This window comes from Aulonocara sp. 'chitande type north' Nkhata Bay, linkage group LG18 (genome assembly GCF_057382095.1).
Source record: "Aulonocara sp. 'chitande type north' Nkhata Bay isolate Kocher_YH1m ecotype deep benthic linkage group LG18, A_spYH_male_GT1.1, whole genome shotgun sequence".
NCBI classification, from domain to species: Eukaryota; Metazoa; Chordata; class Actinopteri; order Cichliformes; family Cichlidae; genus Aulonocara; species Aulonocara sp. 'chitande type north' Nkhata Bay.
This window is the reverse complement of record NC_141361.1, coordinates 10,931,277-10,957,137: the sequence shown is the minus strand read 5'-3', so window position 1 is coordinate 10,957,137 and position 25,861 is coordinate 10,931,277. Positions and strand designations below refer to the sequence as shown.

The following is a 25,861-nucleotide window of genomic DNA, read 5'->3' as shown; positions in this document are numbered from 1 at the left end:
CAACAACCACAGGCCTGAACTGTTGATTAAAATAGGATGAATTGATGCTTTCATGTTGTTTACACCAAAATCGGGCTCTACCATCCAAATGTTGCAGCAGAAATTGGGACTCATCAGACCAGACCCATCAAACATTTTTTCTAATCTTCCATTGTCCGATTTTGGTGAGCCGATTACAATGTAGCTTCATTTCCTGATCTTTGCAGAGAGGAGTCACACCCAATGTGGTCTTCTGCTGCTGTAGCTCTTCGGCATGATGTTTGTTGAGAGATTCTCTTTTGCTTTTCTTGGTTGTAATGAGTTGTTATTTCAGTTACTGGTGACTTCCTGTCAGTAAACCCAGTAATGCATTGAGTTGCTGCCATGTAATTGGCTGCCTAGATATTTGCATTAATGAGGAGTTGAGCAGGTGGTGCTGAATTTGGCAATGTAGTATTTAGGTTACAGAGAGGAGAAAGAAAAACTCCTCTGTTTTCAGTCAGGATATTTCATTTTGTGTGCTTCAAGTTCAGCTGTTCTTGTTTCTAAAGTAACAAAACTGCATTAACATACTGCTGCAGTGGCCTTTTAATTTTCTGTCTTGATTCTTTATTCATTACTGTGGCATAAAAAGCACAAGTGTAGGCATTATTATTTCAAACTTATGATCATTTATGCAGAGGTTACATAAAAACCAAAAACTCCCAGGAAGTGTCTGGACTCAGCACATCTCTGCTCCTCTACTGACGTTTTAAAATTCTCATGAGACACCAGATTTAAGATGACAGCTCAGCCGGCGCTCCATTCATATAACATGAACACATTTCACCAGTCGTCTTATATTCTTATCCTCCTTACTCGGCTTTGTTATGAAAAGAAATTAATCATATAAAAGGAGTTTTACGGTTTTCTTTAATCCCCACAGTGAATAAAAGACAGAGGACACACTTCACATCGGTAAAAATAAGAACATTCACAATATATCTAATTTTAGCTAATATGCAGACAGCAAATGACAGAAGTAACACATATAATCACAATTATTATTATTTTTAACGAAATGTACAATTCAATAACCTGCAAAAATCCATGCAGCATTTGGATGTTATTTCACCACTGATTAAAAAAAAGGTGTGTTAGCTGTGTTAGCAAAACCACTTTTTTTTCATCATAGTGTCATTTTACATTCTATGCAACTTAAACACGCAAAGTTACACACTTCACAAGGACACTTAACCTGGACACGAAAAACAAACATGTGTCAGGACACAAAAAAACTGTAAGACATGCACAGAGGAAAGGAGATGACATAATTATGAATGTCATAATAAACTTTTCAATGCAAAAAAGCACTTCAAGAGTTTGAAATGGCAATACGATAATTAGCAGGGAATAAATAATGTGCTACATAAAGAAACAATCAAAAGTTTTGTCAAATTGTAACTAAATTCCAAACTGTAATTACTTTGACTATCACAGCGGGACACCCAGAAAAAAATAATGACTGTATTTTAAAACTGTGACGAATAATGAAATTCACGTCTTTGTTCTGCAAATGTCGAGACTCAAATGTTTTAATCAGGACTTCGGTTTGCTTTTAACTTCAACATTTGCCCCTAATTTTTATTTACACTGATCAGCCACAACATTAAAAACACTGACAGGTGAAATTAATTACACTTATCATCTTGTCAACAACGTGGTGTTCCGCTTAGAAAACTTACATCCTGTCGTATGCTATGGTTAGTGATACATTGTCATTTATAGGCATGTGCTAGTGTGTCTGCATTGCTCTTCCCTGTAAAACTGACCTGATCATGTAGGATTAGTGCTAATAAATTCTGAGCTAGGAAAGCAAGAGTAGGGGTATCTACTCCAGACAAAAACTGCCCAGAAACAGATCCCAAGGTGGTGATCCAGCCCCCAAACTTCTGCAGCATGTGTTAGATGCCCTACAACACACCCAGTCTACAGGATGACCTACACATATGATCAGAGCTGTTTTTGCTACAGAAAGGGGGACGGCACAATATTTAGCAGCCAGTCTAAATGTTGTAGCTGATCTGTGTTTTCATTCGAGTGCAGACTTTTCTTCGGATTTAACGACAGTTTATACTTTTTCAAATTAAACAGCACTGCTCAGAACATGACTTGAGGTCATTTAAGGCAGCGATCCCCAAACCTGGGCCTCGGACCGGTACTGGTCCGTGAGTCGTTTGGTACCGGGAGTTGAGGCTCAGGTGTGAAATGTATAGTTTTCAGGGTTTTTATCGGTTTTCAGCGTTATTTTGTTATCGTTTTTATCGTTAACTCGGTTTTCCTGGGTCTTTTCACGTGTGTAGAGATTAAATCTTCTTTTTTTCGGTACCGGTACTAGTTTTATTTTGTTGTACTTTTCCGCGACACCTTAAAAGCCTGTCTGTGAAAATATTGTCAGGCATAAACCGGTCCGTGGCGCAAAAAAGGTTGGGGACCGCTGATTTAAGGGATACTTTAAGGTCTGGATAAGAACAAAAGGGGTAAAATAGTTCAAAATTTTAGGACACAAAAAAATAGTTGAGCAAATCAATTCCATTTTCATATCTGTACAGTAAATATGAAGCTTCAGGCCCCCGACTTAAAGCTGCAAACAAGAGAAAACCACTTCATAGCTGGCCAACTAGTAATGATTATGTAAAAGAGCGTTTTTGTAAACAAATAAGATATAAAACATTTTAATAGGGGAAATTCAGAGATGCTATTCGGTGGATTTTGTTACCTTTTATGACCCATTTTCATTTTTTATTCTAAGGTAACCTACTGTAACCTGTTGCTGGCTGTATATTTAGCTGGCAGATATGAATGCTCATATTTTCTTTAAAAAACAAAAAAAAAGCTCTTGCATTTGAAAAAAAGAACTTCTGGAAATAAAGCTACCTTATTAACTGCCTGCATCTCAGCCCAGTCTTTTATTCAGTCCCCTTCCTGCGAGCCACAGATGATTCATGAGAGCCCATAAGAGGATGTATTCTTCATAATATACTGTATAATGCATCCTTGGGTTTTCATCCAGTGTGCTCCAGCTGAGAACAATGCAGTGTCTGTTGCTCAGGAAATAACCAACTACGTGGCCTGCAGCAGCAAAAAAAAAAAAACGACTGCACACAAACGAGTGCATCAACAAAAAACAAACAAACAAACAAAAAAGGCATCAATGCTTAAATTAAAAACATGCCACAAAAGGAGGATTGGAGATAAACAGAAAAAAACAGCACTCTTCTTCCACTTGTGAGTAAACAAACAAAAAGCCTTCAAATAATTCATCAAAAAACCCTAAAAACACGTCAAACATGTCTCACAGCAAGTCTGTTTCTTGTATTGATGTGAAGCACTTTACAATGTAGGTTGAAAACTACAGCAGAAATGCAACTGCCTGTTGGAGAGCTGCCAGATGACTGCACAATTGCGTGCTGAGCGAGATGTATAAAACATGTATGTTAAATGTTTAACATGCATGGCCTACTGTACCTATCCACGCTTCAGTGTCTATGGCTGTTTTTTCCCCACGGGAAGGAGAAGAAGCATGATTTCCAACTCTGCCGGCCCAGATTTCATTTTCATGCTCTAATACTTCACGTACATGTGGAGGACACTTTGATCCACTGCTACCCGTCGTGCTGGGATTCCAAACACCTCTTGAACACGCGCCATCCCCGAGGAGACCCCATTACTGTAACTTTCGTTCAAAACTTAAACTACTTTGTTAGTTTTTGACTGATTTAGGGATTCAAATAAATAAACTTGAACACAAAAAATTGTAACAAAAAGCAGTTTTCACGCATGGACTGCTGCACAGAACCTTTCTAGGACTAACCCAACAAAGGTGGAGGTGAGACTGCAAATGTCTAATGCAATTAAATCAGCCATTAGCTGGTCTTTAACCCGCCAGCTCACTTGTACAAAGGCTGTATGACGTGTGCCGATGTGAGAGCAGAGCATCTAATATTACATGCAGCGAGTGCATCATGTGTAATGCCTCCAGGAAGTCTTATTTAGGCAGCTCCCTCACCTAAACAACACAGAGTATTTCCAGGATGGCGAACGCATCTAAAACTGACTATTTCCTGCTGTGCGATACATATGAGGAAAGACAACTGTGGAAAATATCCCAACCTGATTCTCACAAAATTGTCCAAAGTGCATGTGTGAAAAACGGCTTCAGGCAAACAACACTGACAGAGAGAGTTTAGAAAACTGTTACAAAGTAAACTGTTAGAGGTGGAGCCTTAAAGTCCTTTAGTGTACCTCTTCAAAGTAGAAAACTCTGAAAAAAGAAAAACCTTTAAAAGTACTTTGTGGAGTTTGTGACCTCTAATATTGCTGATATTGAATGTTTGTTTGTTTCTTTTTTTCTACGAGTGGCTCCACATTTTGTTTGTCACAAAATGGGGCTATGAGAGTGTTTTTTGAGTAGGGAATCCATTCATTGTAGCTGTTAAACCTCAAGGGTACGCACAATGACTTCTGAATGTAAATCTAAATGTTCTTTATTGATTAAAAAAAAACTCCACAAAGTGCCTTTAATCTTGAGGTACATCCAATACCTTTGTTTTTCAAGGTCTCCAGCTACATCTTATGGGCCTTAAAAGCAGCTTAGATGTTGGGGGGGGGGGGGGGGGGGGCTATAAGGCCAACAAGTTAAGATCAAAAATGAGTTTTTTATATGGTCATTGCATCGTTACAATTGTTTTTCCTACTTACTATCCGAATACATGTATTCAAGTTATAGCTGCCATGAGGTTTTAGCAACATTAAGCACCTTCTTAATCGTTCCTGTGCCATCAGCAAGTACATTCAGACACCCATGTTCTATGTTTTTACGGGTCTAGAAGGGTTCTCACACAAGATTACTAGGTTACAAATAACTTACAGAGAATCTGAAGCACTGAATTTCAATGTGTAGGTGGTACCTGGTTTCAAATGAAATGCAGTGAGTGCAGAGTTGCCGAAACTCTGCTGATATGTCAAAATGTGACTTTTCACCCCCAAACCCCCATTTTTCTTTTAAGTGAAAGTATTAGAAAAAGCTACAAATGGACCTCAAAAAAATCTAATGGATTTCATGCTTATTTTCAGTCAAGTTTTAACCTGTAAACTTGACCTGCAAATCACCACATCAGTGCTCACAGACAAACAGCATAGCCTCCGTGTGTTGTTAGGCATTGATTTGCAGCAATTCTGAGACTCTGGATCTCAGCTGCAATCACCAGGGAGTGTTTGCATCGAGCAGTCTGTATTTAAAGTCTTTGAGTCGGTCCAGTCCTCCCCTCTGGGCCACCGCTCTGACCAGGACACTAATCACAGCCTCGGGAGAGGCAGTCTTGGTCACATCCACAGCTACCAGCCAGCATACACACCTCACCACTTCACTGATTATTCTTCACCGTCCTGGAACAGATGTATTCAAATGTAATGGCCCGAGCCAAGAGACACGCACGCTCCAACCAGAGACAAATGGGAAGATGCGTTCACGCAGCAAAGCTTTACACAAAGAGGCACAAAGCTGGATGAGAGTACGAGAGAGAGCATCTTCCTTTGTGTCTATACGATGAACTTCAGAGTATGTTGCAGGCACAATGATAACAGAATACAATTAACTTCAAATGGTTTCACTGCACATATAAATCTCTCTCTCCGCAGGGTCACAAATGACTTAACTCCTTCCGTAAAGACGAAGCTTCTAATTGCACATCATTCTGTGCGCTGTGATACTCACACTGTCGATTGGCACACTGTTCAAGAGAATTAACAATTTATCTCCGCGGGAATACATTAGCAAACTATCAGGACATCAGGCCAACACCGCAACATGTGTCTTAATCGTCAATTTCACAGCATTATAAAAAGAAAAAAAAATAACATAAAGAGGACACCTTTAAGTTGCATGTATGACCACACAGAAGCAAAAAAGCTGATTTACATCTCCACCTCTGGTTTACCTTCAAGTTTGACTGCAATCTGCTAGTGCTGTCTTTTTCTCGTGACCTTGTTTTGAAGTGTCTTTGAACAGAACGGAGTAAAATTGAATCTGACAGAGCATCTGCCTTCACCACTCGCTCAGTCAGAGATGAAGGCCTGAATGATACTCGTTATAGATTAATTACAGCCTGACAGAAGACAGACACGCAGAGGAAACAAAGTGGACGAGCTTGTCAGACGTCCAAGCTGATGCCACTCGCCTCCACGGTGGCAGCTAAGCGCTTCTTCTGCTACAGCTTTGAGAGAAAATGTAAATTCGGCCTCTGTGATGTGTAGAGAATACGGAAATCTGAGCCACTGAGGTCACTGCGAGTTGACGGACGCTTGTTTCTTCTCCTTTTTTTAAAGTTCAAACCATCCTTCGCTAGACTCACAGAGCAGCGAGCGGATCGATTAGTCAGTGCACAGCAGCAGGCCTCAGCTCTAAAATTCAGGAGAGGGCTTTAAATTCAAAAAAGCAGGAGATGTGTCATTGCTGTTCACATTGGTCAAACTTTTATGTAATTTTTTTTCTTTTTTTTGTATGAGGCTCCATGTGTACCCAACCAGGACTTTAAAAACAACCTTTATTAATAGATATGGGCTGGGATTTGGGCAAAAATGGCTGTGTGTTGGTTAGTGTAACTGCAGAGATTCATTTTGTCTCTGTGGATGATAGTTATGATGATGATGATGATAATGATGCTTCCATGCTGCTTCAGCCAGGGTCACGACAGCTGCCACGGTGGGTTGAAGAACTTGATGGCATGAGACTTTGCCCACTTGGCAAAAACGGACTTCTCCGTGATGAAACGGTGTCCTCCATATGGGGCACTCTCATGCAGGAGATACTCAGCACACTCGTCTCGGCTGCCCGCCTCGTAATAATGGTAGGGAACTTTTTTGTAATCCTCTGTCCTAAAAAGAAGAAGAAGAAGAAGATTATTTACACATTATTTAGACAAACTTTCATCTACAATTGTTTGGGAGTGGCACTATACCTCCTCTGCACATGTACAGACCATCTCTGCTATATCTCCCTGACTTTGTCTCCAAACGGCTCAACCTGAGCCGTCTGTCTAATAAACTCATTTCTAATTTTGGCTATCCTGGTCACACTCAGTGAAAACCTTAACATCTTTAACTTTGCCACCTCCAGCTTCGCCTTCTGTCTTTTTGTTAGTGCCACTGTCTCCAAACCATAGCAGTTCTTACTACAGTCTTTTCTTTCAGTCCCAAATTACCCCTGACACTCATCCTCACTGATCGTCAACTGTTTTCTCAGTCTAGCTTCAACAACTCTTTCCTATATCATCATGATATGGGTTATCAGCTTTATACCTCTGTAGTTACTACAGCTCTGCACATGACACTTGCTGTTGAAAATCAGTACCAATAGACTTCTCTGTTCTTCGGGCATTCTCCAACAGTCTGGTTAAAAAGTCCACTGCCCTCTCTCCTAGACATCTCCATACCCTCCACAGGTATGTCACACCCATATCAGCTGCTTTCCACTCTTCACATCTGCCCTCACTTCCTCCTTCCTAATTCTCAGCACTTTCTGATTGACCAATTTTCCTCTTCTTGCTCTCATTTTCTTCATTCATGAGCTCCTCAAAGCACTCGTTCCATTTTCTCAGTACACCCTCTTCACTTGGGGATGGCACTGCATATGTGGGAAAAAAGCTATTAAAAAAATTCAGCCCACTCCTCATCTGTGTCTGAGATCAGCTTGAGGCTTCATTAGCCACCACACATATTACATTCGAATTTCCAGCTGACCTGTCAGTGGTTCAGTTGCACTGTGAGTACTGTGGGCGGTAGGTTTTGACAAGGAAGAAGAATGAGTGTGTTAAAAAAAACATGATCTCTAGTTCTGCTGTGTCAATTCTGATGTTGGAGAAATGCACCGACATAGCATACAAATGTCTAACAAAAGTGTATACTGTGGTAGTATAGTATTAAAAATTGAGTAAACTAACTGCACTGTAGCCTTTATGAACATTTATGAAACTGTGATAAAGGCACCATGTGTGTATCAATTATTTGGAATTGAAATACTGACATCTTGTTATTAATATGAAAATGCTTGGGGTCCTAATCTTGCTTTTCAATTTAACTGATGTATTGATGGGACATGTTCAGCTTCGTGTTACGTCAGTCTGCCTGCCTTTGAATTATCCATTAAGTACAAATCTTTTTGTTTACTTTTTTACACTTTGGTAACAGATTGTTCACCTCTGTACACCTTTGAATGTTGATTTAACCCTAACCCGAGAGTAATGTTCCTCAATGTAAAATCTGGAGAAATCGATTGGATGCTCATGATCTTTGGACCCTCACAGCCGAGCATTAAAAACAGGCGTGATTCTGTCCCATATCTCATACATAAATTTTAGTCTAGAGCACGAGATGTTCATGTTTTCCAAAATGAATCGAAATTCCGAAGGGTGGCTGGCCTCTCCCTTAGAGATAGGGTGAGAAGTTCGGCCATCCAGGAGGGGCTCAGAGTAGAGCAGCTGCTGCTCCACATCGAAAGGAGCCAGCTGAGGTGGTTCGGGCATCTGACAAGGATGCCCCCTGGGTGCCTCCTGGGTGAGGTGTTCCAGGCATGTCCCACCGGGAGGAGGCCCCGGGGCAGACCCAGGACACGCTGGAGAGATTATATCTCTCGGCTGGCCTGGGAACGCCTTGGTATTCCCCCAGATAAGCTGGAGGAGGTGGCTGGGGAGAGGGAGGTCTGGGCCTCTTTGCTTAGGCTGCTGCCCCCGCGACCCGGCCCCGGACAAAGCGGATGAAGATGGATGGATGGATGGAATCGAAATTTCAATTCATCTGACCCCAGAGCAGTTTTCCACTTTTATGTTTTGTGACTCCAAGAGGAAAAGGAGTATTTGGCTTGTTATCAGTGTTCAGTTCAAAAGTCTGATGTTATGAGAACATCACAGTCTGTAGATTTGGCGGCTTATACATCTGAAAAGACACCATTAATGCTGAAAGGTATATACAGGTACATACTGTTTGCAGTCCAGATATCTCACCAATTGAAAACATTTGGAGCATCATGAAACAAAAAACATGACAAATGCAACCCATGACTCTTGAGCAGCCAAGAATGGGACAACATTCCTCTCCCAGAATTTGAAAACTTCATATGTTCCCTATATTGTGAGTAAAATATGGGTTCATGGGTTTGTAAATCATTACATTCTGTTTTTCATTTTATACAGTGTCCCAGCTGTTTGGGAATTGGGTTTGTACATATGCTAAGCTATTTTATTTATCCAGGTGTACACATGTTTGTCAGGGAACATTTTTAATTTGCTATGGCAGACACTGATGGCAGCCTGCTCCTGTTTCAACATGGCAAATCCCACAGGCACAAATCGAGGTCAGTAAAGAAAAGGTTTTCTCAGTTGGATGAATTGGAATAGGATCTCCAGGCCAGAGTTCATCACTCTACATCCTGTTAATGCTGTCGTGTATAAATGGGAGCAAATCCCTGCCTAAAGTCTCAAAAATTGTGAAAAAGCTGCCCTGCAAAGTAGAGACTGTTATAGTAGTAGACTATTTGTCAAATGTCTATCCATCCAGTTATCCAGCCAGCTTTTTAACTGCTTATCCAACTAAGGTCACAGCTCACAAACCCATCCCAGCTCTCACAGATACAAGGTACATCCTGGGCAGGTCGCTAGTTCATCGCTGGGCTAACTCAGAGAGACAGGCATTCACAGCTAGGACCAATTTAGATTCACAACATAACATGCATGTGTGTGTGTAACCACAGCACCCCGAGAAAATGTGTTTGCACTAGTCACTCAGGTTTAAAAAAAACAAACATATAGGTATTTATTTTTCTACTGCATATCAAATTAAAACCATGACTGATGTTTGAGTATTCACATATTGTTAAATATATAAACATATTGATGAATATATATTGTTAAAATTTTCAATCTTCTCTTTCTCACAGTTAAGAATACATTTAGCGTTCTTGGTTTTGGCTTAAAATAAATAAAAATCCAAAGTAAGAAAACAAATTCAATTATTAAACCATTAAAACGAAGCTCCTTTGAGACGGTGTTCAGTAATTCGAGCTGATTCTGCCGCGAGCAAAGGCTTCTACTCGGCAGGTCTACCTTATTTGAAAAAAGGGGCTGCTGTCGGCGCCCGCATTTATTCAATAAATAGTCTTTTAACTAAACTCTGATTTACATCACAACAGATTCACTTCTATTCTGAGACAAAGTAAATCTGAAAACATGCAGCAAGCTCAGTAATGTACAGTAATGGATTTCACGATGCGTCGCTCGGTTTAGAGTTTGCATTCAAAAGAAGGGATCAATAAAAACAGAAGGAAGCTTGGAGCAATGGATAAGGTTCATTGTGCACTCTGCCACTGGTTTCTAATGGCGAGTGACAGCTTTATGAGAGGATGACTTGTGTAACAATTGCACTGAGAGAATGAATACAGAGAGAAGGGAAACAGCCATCACGGCAGCCAGTGACTCCACAGCGGGAAAGCGACCGTGGCTGTCTGCCAGCTTACAGTAATACAAAGCCCAATCACTGCCTCTCCTCTGTGTCACACAGTGTGCACCAGTGTTGACAAATAAATTCAATTTCACCCTCTCTGCAGCACCTGTTGAAGCACCACTGCCACAGAACCACTGGGGTCAATCCTAACCTAAAACCATGAATATTGCCACACAAAAGTTTCCTTCTCCTTGTTGTTCTGGAGCATCCAGCTGACAGAAGCACTTTGCGTGACTCTAAACTGTCAATTCAGAAACTTGGTGAAACACAATATATTCCTGTCCTATGCAGGATGGAGGGAAATAAATGAGAGAGGCAGGGAGAGAAAACTGGCCCTTAACTGCCTCACTGAATCATAAAATCCTCCGTGCTGGTTGAATTATCGCTTCGCTCTGCCATGTGTCTTTATTTCAGCTCCTTCTGTGCACGGGCTGCACAGAGAGGATAAAAAGCAGGATTTTCAGTGTGCATTAGGTAAAAGTGTTTGATTTGGGGGATAGAGAGAGCTCAGGTAGAGCTGCGAGAGGAGGCGAGATCATCAAGGCTGAGATGACTTGAGACTGAGCAGCCATGCCCAGAGCAAGAGCATCTTGTTTGTCATCCCTCCCATGGCCTCGCAGTCAGACAGTAATCACTCACCCCGGAGTCAGAGAGAAGACGACGGGCCCGATATACAAATAAAACTCGAAGCAGAGGAGGAATTGGGGTGCTGGAGCCCAGCCACCCGCAGCCAAAGAGAGACTGCTGCCTGCTGGGTATTCTAGGCAGGGAAACATAATGGTATTCATGGCACAGAGAACCCAATATGGATTTCAGCATAGAAACTCAGCCATTAAATCCAAACTGAGGCATTGGAAATGTAACAGGGCAGACCGTGGTTATGGGAGGTTGTGATTGGCCGGCGCTGGGGTGAATGTGAATGGAGTTTTCAAAGTTTTGTAGGAACGCGTGCATTTTTCATGCAAGTATAGAGGAAGGAAGATGTGGGAGCGGGTAGCGAGAGTGTGACAGTTCATGTCTTACTTGCAATAGGTGTCATTTATCATGCCGTAGATGTGGATCTCTTTGCACATGTCCATGGCGAGGATGAGCGTGAACCAGCCCGTGCTGAGGTAGGAGCCGGACTGGATCCTGCAACACACAAAGATAATGCACTGTAATATTCATTTGCATAAAAATCCTAATCATTTGCATTGAAATATAAAAAAATAAAAACAAGCACAAAGTTTTAAGTATGCCATTTTTCAGCCCCTTGTACACTTCTCTCTTGTGTGATTGTAATTCAGCTGATCTGAGAATTATAATTATCCTAACAGATGTTCTTAGCGTAGGCTGCTCTGGATCTGAGCCTCAGCTCAAATGTATATATATCTACAGAACAGCAAGAAAGCTGGCAGATGCATAACCATATGTCAAGTTTCACATGAGAAATGTTTCTAATTTTAGAGACCAAATAAATATTATGTACAGTGATAATTTAGGGGGTTGTAACATTCACAGTGGCTGTATATAAAAAAATTTGAGGGCTGAGAAATGCTTGATGTTGTTGATTAGCTTCATTCACAGCAGTCATCCCCTGTGAGTGAAGCAGGCCGGTCAATAACAACATGCATTATCCTTTCATCACCATCATCATCAGACCCTTAGTTTGTGAGCTCTGACCCATCAAAGTTGAAAAAAAGTGAGCTTTGATCATTTTCAAACACAGAGCACACAGACTCAAGATTTTTTTTAAGAAACCTGATTAGTAACACCTGAAGCGGGTCATAAAATGTGCTTCCCTAGCCTCTTCCAGGCAGGGGGCCCCCCACATACCCCGAGGGCAACTCTTCTCTGCAATGCAAAACACCACCAGGAGCCTTAGACTGTGAATAAATTAAATGCAGTGCACTGCATGACACCGATAATGATAAATGAAATGGGACATGACCACCGTGTAATGCAGCATCAGTACGGAGAGGTGCAATGAAAATTCCTTTAGAGCATCCAATTATACGACACCATCATTAAAATAAACAAATGAATAAATTAGGTCTGAAACTACAAATTATTTTCATTATTGTTCACTTCAGCTTATTTTTTTCTTAAAAACTGTCAGAAAACAGTGGAAGGTGTTTGTTATAGTTACGCACGTCCCGAGGAGGTGTGTTCAGATGGCTTGTTTTGTTTTACCAACAGCACAAAACCTTCAAGGACATTCAGTTCAATAACACATAGGACAAAGACGAGCTTAATAACATTTAAAAAAAATTAAAAGCTGGAATTTTTAATTTAAAGATGACTAAAAAGACTTATTGTTAGCTTTCAGAAGTGGATATTGTGATCAAGAAAAAATAATTCCAAAAACAATAAATGTAGAGCATGACAACAGAAAGGGAGATGTAGTGGTCTTGAACACACTTCTTTACCTTCTGTAAACCACAAAAAAAAGCACAAAACTTATATGACAGTTGAGTTCCTTTAACATTGGTGTGCTTTGATTCTTGGTTATATTTCTGCTGTTATTATATATCAGTGTTATTTTTATATGTGGGATATAACGTCTGCACCTGTGATTTCTTCTTTATTGTGGTTATATTTATCCATCAGTTGTCACAAACACAAATGAATTCCCAAAAGGTCAGTAAAGACTACTACTGCGACTGCTATGAGCTTTCATAGTGTGGGCTCAAGATTAAGTTCAGATTATTTAGTTCTAGACAAATGACTTCTTTCTATTTCTGTTTAAAGAGGCCAAAGCTGCAGAGTTATTAATGTTAGTAGATCAGTATGTGTAAAGACAGACTTAGAAAACAAACAAATATTACATCCTTCTTGAATTAATTGAATTAATTCATTAAACCATATTGTTTGAAGGATGTTAATTAAACCTTTTTTTGTCTCCAAATTAAAATACAAATGCAAAACCTGCAAACAATACTTTGAAGATACTGTTTCAGGGTTAGGACCATGGACAGCACTCTATTCCATTCACTAGACTTTAAAGCACACAGTGTGAACTATAGTAAAACTACTGTTGCTACATGCAAGAAGCCAGTACACAAAATGAGTCAGAAAATCTTGACAAGCAGGAACTGTGCTAATTAAACTTCACAACCAAAACCAGCTGTGTTCTGAAGTAAATACTGAGATAATCTTTTAAAAAGGGTTTCTTATGTGTTGCTTGTTTTCTGCAGATGATTTACAGTCAGATTTTTCCATCTGAGATAAAGGTTGTATCCAAAAGCATTCACTCATTCACGCTTCTCTATTTTCTGATGATGACGATATAGTGAGCTCCCGAGGAAATTAATATTTTGGCCACCACTTCGGTCATTTTCTCATCATTCAGTTGCAATACAAAATAATAGATCATCCGCTAAATAAATAAATCAATAAGAAGCCACAACTAAGGAAAAGCAACGAGCAGAAGAGATATATTTGGGCCAAGAAACACTAGGACATTAGACCAGTGGAAATCTGTGCTTTGGTGTAATGAGTCCAAATTTGACTTCTTTGGTTCCACCTGTGGTGTCTTTGTTTGACGTAGAAAAAGTGAATGGATGGTCTCTACATGCATGGTTCCCACCGTGAAGCATGGAGAAGGTGTGATGGTGTGGAGGTGCTTTGTTGGGGATTTATTCAAAATTGAAGGCTCACTGATCCAGCATGGCTACCACACAGCATCCTGCAGCGACACACAATCCCAATCATTTTGCGTTTAGTTGGATCATCATTTATTTTTCAACAGGACAATGACCCCGAACAAACCTTCAGGCTGTGTAAGGGCTATTTGACCAAGAAGGAGAGTGATGGTGCTGCGCTAGATGGCCTGGCCTCCACAGTCTCCTGACCTAAACCCAGTCGAGATGGTTTGGAATGAGATGGACCACAGAGTGACGACAAAAGGACCAACAAGTGCTCAGCATCTCTGGGAACTCCTTCAAGACAGTTGGAAAACCATTTCAGGTGACGACCTCATGAAGCTCATCGAGAGAATGCCAAGAGTGTGCAAAGCAGTAATCAAAGCAAAGAGTGGAATTTTTTTAAGAATCTAAAATATAAACATGTTTTGAGTTATTTCACATTCTTTTGTTTATCACATAATTCCATAAGTGTTCATTCATAATTGTGATGCCTTCAGTGAGACTCTACAATGTAAAATACTCATGAAAATCAAGAAAAACTTTTAATGAGAAGGTATGTACAAATCTTTGACTGTTAGTCTATATGCATATAAAATAATCAAAATTAAATGTATGAATGCTGAATTAATGTTTTAATGTTTATCTGTATCTGCTCCATGGGCTACAGCTTAACAGCATAATAGCTCTCTCTGTTATGGCACCTCTGACGAAGCAATCAAAAACAGCAACACCGAGCAGATCATCAGAATCAACCCCTGACCACAGCAGAATGTAGGCTCATAGCCCAAATACAATTTCTTTGCTGGCTTGAGAGCTCGGAGCTAACATCTGTCAAGGCAGCAGTTGAAAATGCATTGCATGATGAACAGCTTCAATTCAGCTCAATTGGGGTTTTTTTATATAGCGCCAACTCACAACAATAGTCACCTTAAGGTGCTTTATATTGCAAGGTAAAATCCTTCAGTTCTGATAGAAAACTCCAACAATCAAAGCCAATTCCATGTGAAAAAAAAACACTTTTGGAGTATCAGGGTGAGGTAAGACCAGTTTTTCATTGCTCTACTACTGCACAGTAGCCAAAAATGCACATCAGCCTGTTATTAATGGAAAGTTGGTGATCCAGTGCAATTTATTTGTCTGTAAATAATGTGTAAGTGAATGTTTTTAGATATTTTTGCTTGGAGATATTTTCATAATAGTCGGTGCATAGCTGATGCTGTATGGTCTTTGCTTATTTTGTGAACGCTTATTATTAGATCATCACTGGCTCTCCCAGAAAATAATAGTGTCTGTGAGCATTAAAGTAAAGACAGCGTGCTTGCAGGCATTGTATTTTCGTTATGTGCTGAATTTGCCAATAATAATACAGTCCATGTATATGTGTGTAGCTTAGAACTTGTGTAGATTTCTTAGGTAGTTATTATTTTACGGGAAAATGTTGGATTTTTATTAGACATTTAATATTTTTTTCTAATAAGGGCATATACAGGGAGTGCAGAATTATTAGGCAAGTTGTATTTTTGAGGAATAATGTTATTATTGAACAACAACCATGTTCTCAATGAACCCAAAAAACTCATTAATATCAAAGCTGAATGTTTTTGGAAGTAGTGTTTAGTTTGTTTTTAGTTTTAGCTATTTTAGGGGGATATCTGTGTGTGCAGGTGACTATTACTCTGCATAATTATTAGGCAACTTAAGAAAAAACAAATATATACCCATTTCAATTATTTATTTTTACCAGTGAAACCAATATAACATCTCCACATTCACAAATATTCAATAAATAAAATATTCACAAATAAAAGACAACCATCTCACCCTCAACGTCGCAAAGACAAAGGAGTTGATAGTGGACTTCCGGAGGTGCAGAGAAGTACACACCCCCATCACCATCAACGGCGCTGCTGTGGAGAGAGTGAGCAGCTTCCGGTTCCTTGGCGTACACCTGGCTGAGGATCTTACGTGGTCAGTACACACAAACAAAACAGTGAAGAAGGCCCAGCAGCACCTCTTCTTTCTCAGGAGACTGAAAAGATTCGGCATGAGCCCCCGCATCCTCAGGACCTTCTATCACTGTGCCATTGAGAGCATCCTCACTGGATGCATCACCACCTGGTATGGCAACAGCACCGCCTACAACTGCAAAGCTCTCCAGCGAGTAGTGCGGTGCTCTGAACGGATAATTGGAGGTGAGCTTCCCTCCCTGCAGGACATCTACAGGAAGCGCTGCCTGAGGAAAGCGGGGAGGATCATCAAGGACTCCAGTCACCCCAGCCATAAACTGTTCAGACTGCTTCCATCAGGAAGGAGGTTCTGCAGCATCCGGTCCCGTACCAGCAGACTGAGAGACAGCTTCTTCCATCAGGCCATCAGACTGCTGAACACGTCATAGACACCTCAGCTTCACTACTGGAACTTCAACATTATGCACTCCACACTGTATATAAATGCCACTTGTTTTGCACATATTCAACTCTGTATATTTTATATATTTTATTATTATTATTATTATTATTATTATTATTTTATTTTATTTTTTTACTATTTAATTTGTAAAAATGTGTATACACACACACACACACACACACACACACACACGTAGGAAAATATTTAGTATACACATCCAGAAATGCATACACTATTATATATTGTACATATATTTATTAGTTTCAGGTTGGCCATTCTTGTATTTTGCTCGTTTGTGTTGTTGTGTTTGCACATCTCTGTTGCTTGTGGGGCTCGCACACAAGAATTTCACTCGCATGTGCTGTGCCAGTGTGCCTGCACATGTGATGTGACAATAAAAAGTGATTTGATTTGATTTGATTTGAAATATACATTTCTGACATTCAAAAACAAAACAAAAATAAATCAGCGACCAATATAGCCACCTTTCTTTGCAAGGACACTCAAAAGCCTGCCATCCATGGATTCTGTCAGTGTTTTGATCTGTTCACCATCAACATTGCGTGCAGCAGCAACCACAGCCTCCCAGACACTGTTCAGAGAGGTGTACTGTTTTCCCTCCTTGTAAATCTCACATTTGATGATGGACCACAGGTTCTCAACGGGGTTCAGATCAGGTGAACAAGGAGGCCATGTCATTAGTTTTTCTTCTTTTATACCCTTTCTTGCCAGCCACGCTGTGGAGTACTTGGACGCGTGTGATGGAGCATTGTCCTGCATGAAAATCATGTTTTTCTTGAAGGATGCAGACTTCTTCCTGTACCACTGCTTGAAGAAGGTGTCTTCCAGAAACTGGCAGTAGGACTGGGAGTTGAGCTTGACTCCATCCTCAACCCGAAAAGGCCCCACAAGCTCATCTTTGATGATACCAACCCAAACCAGTACTCCACCTCCACCTTGCTGGCGTCTGAGTCGGACTGGAGCTCTCTGCCCTTTACCAATCCAGCCACGGGCCCATCCATCTGGCCCATCAAGACTCACTCTCATTTCATCAGTCCATAAAACCTTAGAAAAATCAGTCTTGAGATATTTCTTGGCCCAGTCTTGACGTTTCAGCTTGTGTGTCTTGTTCAGTGGTGGTCGTCTTTCAGCCTTTCTTACCTTGGCCATGTCTCTGAGTATTGCACACCTTGTGCTTTTGGGCACTCCAGTGATGTTGCAGCTCTGAAATATGGCCAAACTGGTGGCAAGTGGCATCTTGGCAGCTGTACGCTTGACTTTTCTCAGTTCATGGGCAGTTATTTTGCGCCTTGGTTTTTCCACACGCTTCTTGCGACCCTGTTGACTATTTTGAATGAAACGCTTGATTGTTCGATGATCACGCTTCAGAAGCTTTGCAATTTTGAGACTGCTGCATCCCTCTGCAAGATATCTCACTATTTTTGACTTTTCTGAGCCTGTCAAGTCCTTCTTTTGACCCATTTTGCCAAAGGAAAGGACGTTGCCTAATAATTATGCACACCTGATATAGGGTGTTGATGTCATTAGACCACACCCCTTCTCATTACAGAGATGCACATCACCTAATATGCTTAATCGGTAGTAGGCTTTCGAGCCTATAAAGCTTGTGGTAAGACAACATGCATGGAGAGGATGATGTGGACAAAATACTTATTTGCCTAATAATTCTGCACTCCCTGTATAAAGACAAACATCTGCATAGAAAACACCATAAGGACAAAAGCCTCAGCCACGAAGCTCCTGGCAAACAGTTTTTGTGCTGATGTTAATCCAGAGGAATTCAAACATTAAGGTGTGGCTAGGGATGGGTATCGAAACCCGGTTCTTGTTGAGAACCGGTTCCCACTGTTTCAATTCCTTGGAATTGTTTGCCATTTTTGCAAATGATTCCCTTATCGATTCCAGTCGCCCCGAATGACGTCACCACGTTGCGGAGCGTCATTTACCTGGCAGGAAACACGGCGCCTAAGCGGCTCAAACGCTCAAAAGTTTGGTTATACTTTACGAGAACGGATGACAACAGGGCAACTTGCAATACTTGCAAAGTAGATATTTCATTTAAGGGAGGAAACACTACGAATATGCAAAAGTATTTGCTCACAAAACACGTGATGACCTCGTGTTTTTAATTCCGCTCCGGACTCATGAATCTCAACCCAGCAGCAGCGGTAACGTTTGCACGTCCTCTCCCATTAATGCGGCAGGTAAATAATCATTCACATTATGAAGCATGTTCTCATAGCTGACAATGTTATACAGTGCTTAGGCATTGACCATCTGTTGTACACCACTTTTTTGAGGCATGTCAAGGTTTTTTAACTACAAAACATTAAGTTCCATTTTGACTTAAACAACATTAGATCCTTTAATAGGCATGCCTCCATATAGACAGCAGAAAAGGGAAGAAATCTTTCTATTGTGTATGAACACTTATTATAAAATGAAAATTATAGTTTCTGTTGGGGGTTTTAAAAAGGGTTAAAATGGTTCACAAAGTCTAAATTTCGGTTTGAATCTGAGGTTTGTGCACATGATGTAAAATCAAGGTGAAATACAGCGGCAGTACTTTCACTCACGGAGCTCACACAGCTGAACACACGATTGTATTGTTGCTGTTATCCAAAAGCCTCCTCGTAAAATAAACCTGAGCTGCCCAATAAACCTGTGGACTGTTTTTTTTAACTAGCTTATACCATCCCCATGAAAGACCAGTGAAAGAATTTAATCAGTTTGTGGAAAAACTCTAACATTTCTATTTAACACACCTTCTCACGCCTATTCTTTTTCCATTTCCAAGGAATATATTACCCCCCCTTTCTCATTACATCTGTCTTGTAACATATACTAAATGTTTTGCGAACTTGCCACTTTTTTAAAATTCACATGCAATCATGGATATAGATGTTAGTGATGATAGATGTATTAGGGATTGCGAGGGTGTTCAACTGACTGGGAAGGAATTTAAAAAATAAATAAATAAAAAGAACTAAGAGTGAGCTGCACACGATTTACATTACGGAACAGTTACTTAAACCACAACCCTTTATTAGAATATAGGGCCAGTGACTAATTTGTGAGGATAACATGTTTTTGTAGCAGGTTCTGGCTCAACCTTACTTCTAGTACAGACACACACACTTAGCCTTTGATACAATTGTTTTCATTTGCTTTAATCATGAGATTAATTCTTTGATATGAATCAAATCCTGCCTCAAGATAATACATAATACGGTTACGGTAAAAATCATTAAAACTCACCAGTGAAGAATAGTTTAAACTTTCATTTTTATAGAATCCAATTATGCCCAATAGCTTTGGTTCAGATAACAAAGGCGCACAAACACACAGGGGAATTTGGTTTGCAGTGACCTCCTTCAACATAGTCCAGAATCACTGCAAAATATTATGCAAACACGTGCATCATTAAATGCAAGGGGGTCAAAATTTTAACATCAAAACGTTTAACATTTACATACTGTGGGTTTCGCTATTTCAGTCACAACTGTGAGAGGTGGAGGGAGCAGGTGGATGTGTAGGGACACAACATGTAAGTCTTGGAAATTAAACAGTTTCTAGGATTAAACGTGACAGCCACACAGTGCTCTCTGCTCATTATTAAGTACAATAATTGCTTTGAATTTTTCTGACTGGTTACTGCGAGCAATGCTCTGTGTCCTTGATGATAAAATTGCTGACGTTTTAGTTACTGTAAGTTCTTCTTAGGTTGCTTGTGTTTTTCTGCTGCTGCTGCTGCTGCTGCTGATCAGCAACTTTATTAACAACCAATTTTAACAAATTTCATCATCTGTCACACGATCGTGTGCCAGGTAAGTTATCTGGACACTTCATTTCACTCTCTGTATGTGTGTCACACTCTTCTTTTCATGTTATCTGGACAAACGCAATAAATACAGCAGTTCTTTTGCTTGTTGGTTAACATCAGACAAACAGTGGGAGCTTCCTGTGTGACGTTTGGATGTTTTTCCCAATGTCTGTGTGGGTTCTTCCTCCCACACGCTAAAGACAAACATGCTAGGTTAACTGATGATTCTAAATCTGCTCTATGCGTAAATGTTTGTTTGTTTCTCTGTATTAGTCCCGTAACAAACTGGAAACCTTTGCAGGGTTTTCCCCGCCTCTTAAGTAGATGAACATGGATGGATGGGCTCATCTTAGCCATTACGTGAATGTTTTCTAGTACGCTTATGTCGAACAAAACCAGAAACCTGGTTGACTCAACTCTATTTTAGTCATGCCAGAATGTATCTCAACTATAGTCTTAAATTATTACCAGATAGATTACATTGACATTTCACATGTTCAGGGCGCCAAAAGGCTGAATCCTACTGACTGGTGATGGCCTGACTTTTTCTCTAGTGTCATTATAAAGTAAAAAATTATACTGTGTTAACTTTAATAATGAGATCTTTCATGATTTTTTTAATCTTTATCTAACAGAGCTGGTATTTACAAGGATAAAACACAGATTAAACCATCAAGTGGATTTTGCAGGGTTTCCATCATAGTGCTAAAATGTCATATTAACTAATTTAGCTGTTGTAGTTTTTAAAACTTTTAAAACTTAAAAAAAAAAAGTTTTTAAAAGAAATTTTAAAAACAGGCAAATGTTTTAATTTACAATTGTTTCATCTGTTTAGCTGATATCCATCCATTTATGGTGGGCTAGATAGTTCTTTACCATATGTGAACAATAAGCATGATTTGGTGCTCTCTTGTCAGTACAGGTTGTAAAGTGAGAAATAAACTCCCAGTTGTCTTCCTCTGTTGGCCAACAAAGCTCTGCGTTTCCATCTGTGCTTTACAATTACCATTATGGCGGATTGATAGCAAAACAATTGAGTGTAAAATTAAATTTACGAGGCTAAAACACATTTAAAATCATATCCTCTAGTGTCTACTTCAAAAACACCAACCTTTTATTTTATTTTTCAGATCAGAGTTAGAATGTTTGTGTTTGTATTTTAACAACATGATGAACTATCAGGACCAAGAGAGGACAAAGAAAGAACCCATTCAATTTAGGTATGAATCCACTTCTTTGAAAATCCAAACAAGGGAAAAGACCTAGTGACTCTCTAGTGAATTCATTAGGTGGTTAAATGAGAAGCCAAACACTCAAATCACCAGTATCTGACAAAGCCAGAGTCTGGGTACAAACGAGCCAAAATAAATCCAGAAACCAATCAGAGATTAAACTAAAGAGTTAATAAAAAATGTGAACAGAAAGTAGTTTGTTTTTTGAGGTTTAGTGGTACAACAAAACCCTCATAAACACATAGACAGTGGGGTTGTGGGGAGGTGAAAATAAAAAAAAAATGCAATTTGCTGTAATAAAGGAGTGGAGGAGCACAGAAGGGAAATGGCACATTATCACTGATACACAGCTCGGCAGCTCTCAGCTGTCAGAGTTGTCAACACATCACTATTACCCTGCATTATTCATTAGTAATTTGCCACTCTTGTGGCACACACGCAGACAGAGACGAATACAGGCACACATACACCACGTCCCAGTTGAGAGCTGGATGTCCTGGAGCAAAAAGGCAGTCAGGAATAAATAAAGGGGGTGGGATCCACTGACCCGGTGGCTAACGTTTCAAAGCAGATGTTTGGCAGTGAAGACGTGCCGAGAACGACTGAATTCAGGGTCTACAACCAGTAATGTGTTTACCTGTGACAATTATAATGGGACAAGAGAGTAGAAAAGATGCTGTTATTGTGTGGCCAATTTAAGAGAGATAAGACACGGTGTGAAGCTGCTTTGGCAGGCGACAAATAACATCCAGAGCCGGAGGACAGAGAGAATGCAATTTGCTTGTTTTGTTAAGGCAGAAAAATTCCGTCTTTTACTCAAAGACGGCAAACAAAATGTGTCTGGCTCGACACTGCTTGGCTTTTTAAGCAGTCTTTAAAGCCACTGAGACAGCTTTCTTGAAAAATAAAACAATAAATTGGGTTTGGGCATGAACCATGGGGATTAAAAAAAGAAATAAAAAATGTGCATAAAAAGCTCAGATAAATCCCTCTTTTTGTTGCTCTCCAACACAGACCTGAGACAAGTGAGGCGGGAGCGATTGGGACTGACATGCTAGGATACTGCCATGCTACTGGCACTGCCAAATGAAGGGTGTTTGAGAAATGAAGTCAGATGCTCTGAGCGGGGTCTAAGTAAATAATCCCCTAAGTCGGACTGATCTGGAGCTTGTTGTGCTTTACCTGCCGAGCGCCAGGGGCTAAGGAGCGGTGGAGAACTGCCCAGGATCAGTGAGAGACTCCTCTACCTACGACTCTGTTCAATAACTCACACTTGACATTCACAGCAAGAGAGCTGTCCACGTGTGCAAGAAACTCTGCACTGACGACTGATTCAGTCGAGCCATGCTATCTAATGCCTCTGCAAGCTGCACAAATATGACATGACACCTGTCAGAAGTGCTTAGTGGAATAAAACTCAGCTCTATTGTAAAAACTTGATCCTTACTCAGAGAGGAAATCCTTTTGACTCTGAAAACTGTTTTACAGTTGGCAAAAATAAATGATGTAATATCAGGCAAATGCACATATTCACATAATCGCCTGGCTGGGTGTCACTCTTTGACTGCATGTTTAAAAGAACACCTGCTCTCATTATGCACGACCCACTGCTGATATAACTGCCTTTGGCAGCTCATAAATCATGACTCAAGATACAAAGAAATGTAATGGAATTAATTAAGGTCATTTACCTTCTTACTCAGTTAGATTATTGCATTGATTCAACTCTTGTGCCTAAATGTATAGCTGTATCCTGCAGGTTAGTTTAGGGTAGTTAGCTTAGGCCAGAGGTTTCCAGGGATGTCTTCAACTGGTTGTTGGGGTGTTTTCCGTGACCAGGTGGCAAGTAGCTGCTTGAGCTTGCTGGCTGATACCAGGTGAAAGTTGCTGCACCACAAACTTCCTTGATATTGCTTTGCTAACTAGAAGATACCGGCTGCAAACACTCACCATTTGCTCTCCAAGTTACAGTGAAACTTGGAAAAATTATGATGCAAACCAGAAATTGAGAACTTTTGTCCTCAAACTAAAGGTATGTCTTACCACAACAGCAATGATCAATTAATGGTGAATGGTCTCCACCATTAAAGTAATGATTTTTGTTGCCATCTGCATGGTTTCACTATCATTTAGCAAGCAGTTTGCAAGTGTTTGCAGGAAGTCATCACCTTTAATGTGAACTGCTAGTGACTGCAACAAAAACCCTTTCACTAGCAACTGACGGTTACCAGGGGCCATTTAAAAGTAGAATGGGAGGCAGAGCCTTCAGTTTTCAGGCCCCTCTTCTGTGGAACCAGCTTCCTGTTTGGATTCGGGAGACAGACACTATCTCTACTTTTAAGATTAGGCTTAAAACGTTCATTTTTGCTAAAGCATATAGTTAGGGCTGGACCAGGTGAGCCTGAATCCTCCCTGAACTGTGGTTTTATTTTTGCCCTTTTGTTTCTTTTAGTAGCACAACCATACGTCCTCACTTTGGGTCTGCATCATCTGAAGAAAATAAAGAATGTCATGATGATGGTGTCAAAAGAATGGTAATGGACAGGTGAAAGGATATCATACACCTGAAAACTAGTTTAAACTATTGGTTGGTGGATAGAAATAAAATTATTATTTCAGTTAGTATCAGATGTGATTTAAAACCTAGTCTCTGTAGATGACACCTTGTAAGATGAAAATATCTAAGATTAAAAAAAAAGTCTAATCACTCTTTTCTAGTTTTGTAATTAATGTTAGGTCTTTTTATTATGACTAAGTGCACCATGTGGATATCCAAGGACATTTCAAGAAGTTATGTAAGAAGTTAAAAATATGTTATCAATTTGAAAAAACATGGAATTTTCATGAACATAAAGTGTACTAACCATAAAGTGCAATTTAAAAATAGTTTCACAAACTCTATTTTAGTAGGTTCACTTTCTCTGTCACACCAACACTCCCCATGTCCTCTTTCTTTCGAGATTCAGCAGGAACAACACCCCGAGGCAGGACTCTCAGGCAGAATAGGTAAACATAAAAATCACTTTTTATTTAGGTTGGAAGTCCATGAGCTGCAAAAATCCACAAAGAAAGCAACTAGAATCCAAAAAAATCCAAGACATGAACTGGGAAACACAGGGAGGATAAAGAGAATCCAAAAACAGGCTGGCAATACACAAAGAGGGATAACAGGGTGGATTAACACACACTTTGACAAAGGACAAAAAGAACCTGAGACCAGGTATACACACAGAGATACAAGGACGGCAAATCAAGGAGCTGAGGAACAAAACACAGCTGTAACTAATCATGACAAGACGAGGAAGTAATTTAAATATAGGGCACAAGAGACAAATGACTATCAAAATAAAACAGGAAGTAACTACATGGGAGAATCATGACAAAGATGAAGGATTAATAACTACATACAGTACAAAAAGAGGTCAGGCTATACTAAACTGATGCACAAAGTAGATAATATAAATCAATAAGGAAATATCTTTCACTTCTCCTCCTGCCTGACAACTACATATTCAACATCCTTTGAACAATACATCATCTCTCCCTCTGCAAATGTCCAAACCATCTCAACCTCACCGTGTTAAGAACATAACAAAAGGCTAAATCATCACCTGACCACATTCCCTTGTTTCAAGACTACAGTTCCACAAATTCAAATGTTTGTCATGGACAATCTGCTCAAATGTGATTGATTAACAGAACCTGGATTACGAATGGACTACAAACAGAAACCAGAAAGCTCTTGGCCTTTGCACAAAGATTTTTAAGATCTGTGTACAGACAGCCAAAGGAAAGTTTAATACTGGACACTGGAGGTGGTCAGTAAAAGGTGAAGCTCAATAATGCTGCAGTTCAAAGTTCTTCACGGAATTAAGCCTTAATCTTCCATCATATGCGGCTTTTCTGTAGTGTTTTTAATTCTACGTGTATGGACCAAATAACTTGGGTATTATTCATTGTTTATTTCTTATTCTGCCAGGTTTGCATTTGTTTGATTGAATCATGTTGACACATGAGTTACCCAAGAGATTTAAAAAGTCCAGAATACCTAAGACATGTGGACTTCATATAGCCAGGTCTGTATTTCATATTAAAGTTAACTTGCAACACTGAAGTCAATGTGTCTGCAAAATCAGATTAGTTATTACAAATAAACACAACACTTTGTAGGCAGTTGACTCACAATCATGTGGATTCCCATAAATGTGCCAATTCTTTTACTTAGTTCTGTAAAGTCA

At 39.9% G+C, this 25,861-nt stretch overlaps 2 protein-coding genes across 3 annotated transcripts in view; one reads left to right on the top strand and one right to left on the bottom strand.

The window, feature by feature from the left end:
* Positions 1–14,660, top strand: part of pigk (phosphatidylinositol glycan anchor biosynthesis, class K) — a 146,107-nt gene extending 131,447 nt beyond the window's left edge. The window contains exon 11 of the mRNA XM_086270560.1: positions 14,243–14,660. Within this exon, the coding sequence (XP_086126686.1) occupies positions 14,243–14,344 (102 nt within the window). The 3' untranslated portion in view covers positions 14,345–14,660. The remainder of the gene's footprint in view (positions 1–14,242) is intronic.
* Positions 511–25,861, bottom strand: part of st6galnac3 (ST6 (alpha-N-acetyl-neuraminyl-2,3-beta-galactosyl-1,3)-N-acetylgalactosaminide alpha-2,6-sialyltransferase 3) — a 114,417-nt gene continuing 89,066 nt past the window's right edge. Inside the window, exons 3-4 of one of the 2 annotated variants that reach the window (XM_086270567.1) lie at positions 11,536–11,643; positions 511–6,894 (exon numbers count right to left, since the gene is read on the bottom strand). In XM_086270567.1, the coding sequence (XP_086126693.1) occupies positions 6,705–6,894; positions 11,536–11,643 (298 nt within the window). In that variant the 3' untranslated portion in view covers positions 511–6,704. The remainder of the gene's footprint in view (positions 6,895–11,535; positions 11,644–25,861) is intronic. The other variant, XM_086270566.1, reaches the window with a different exon arrangement.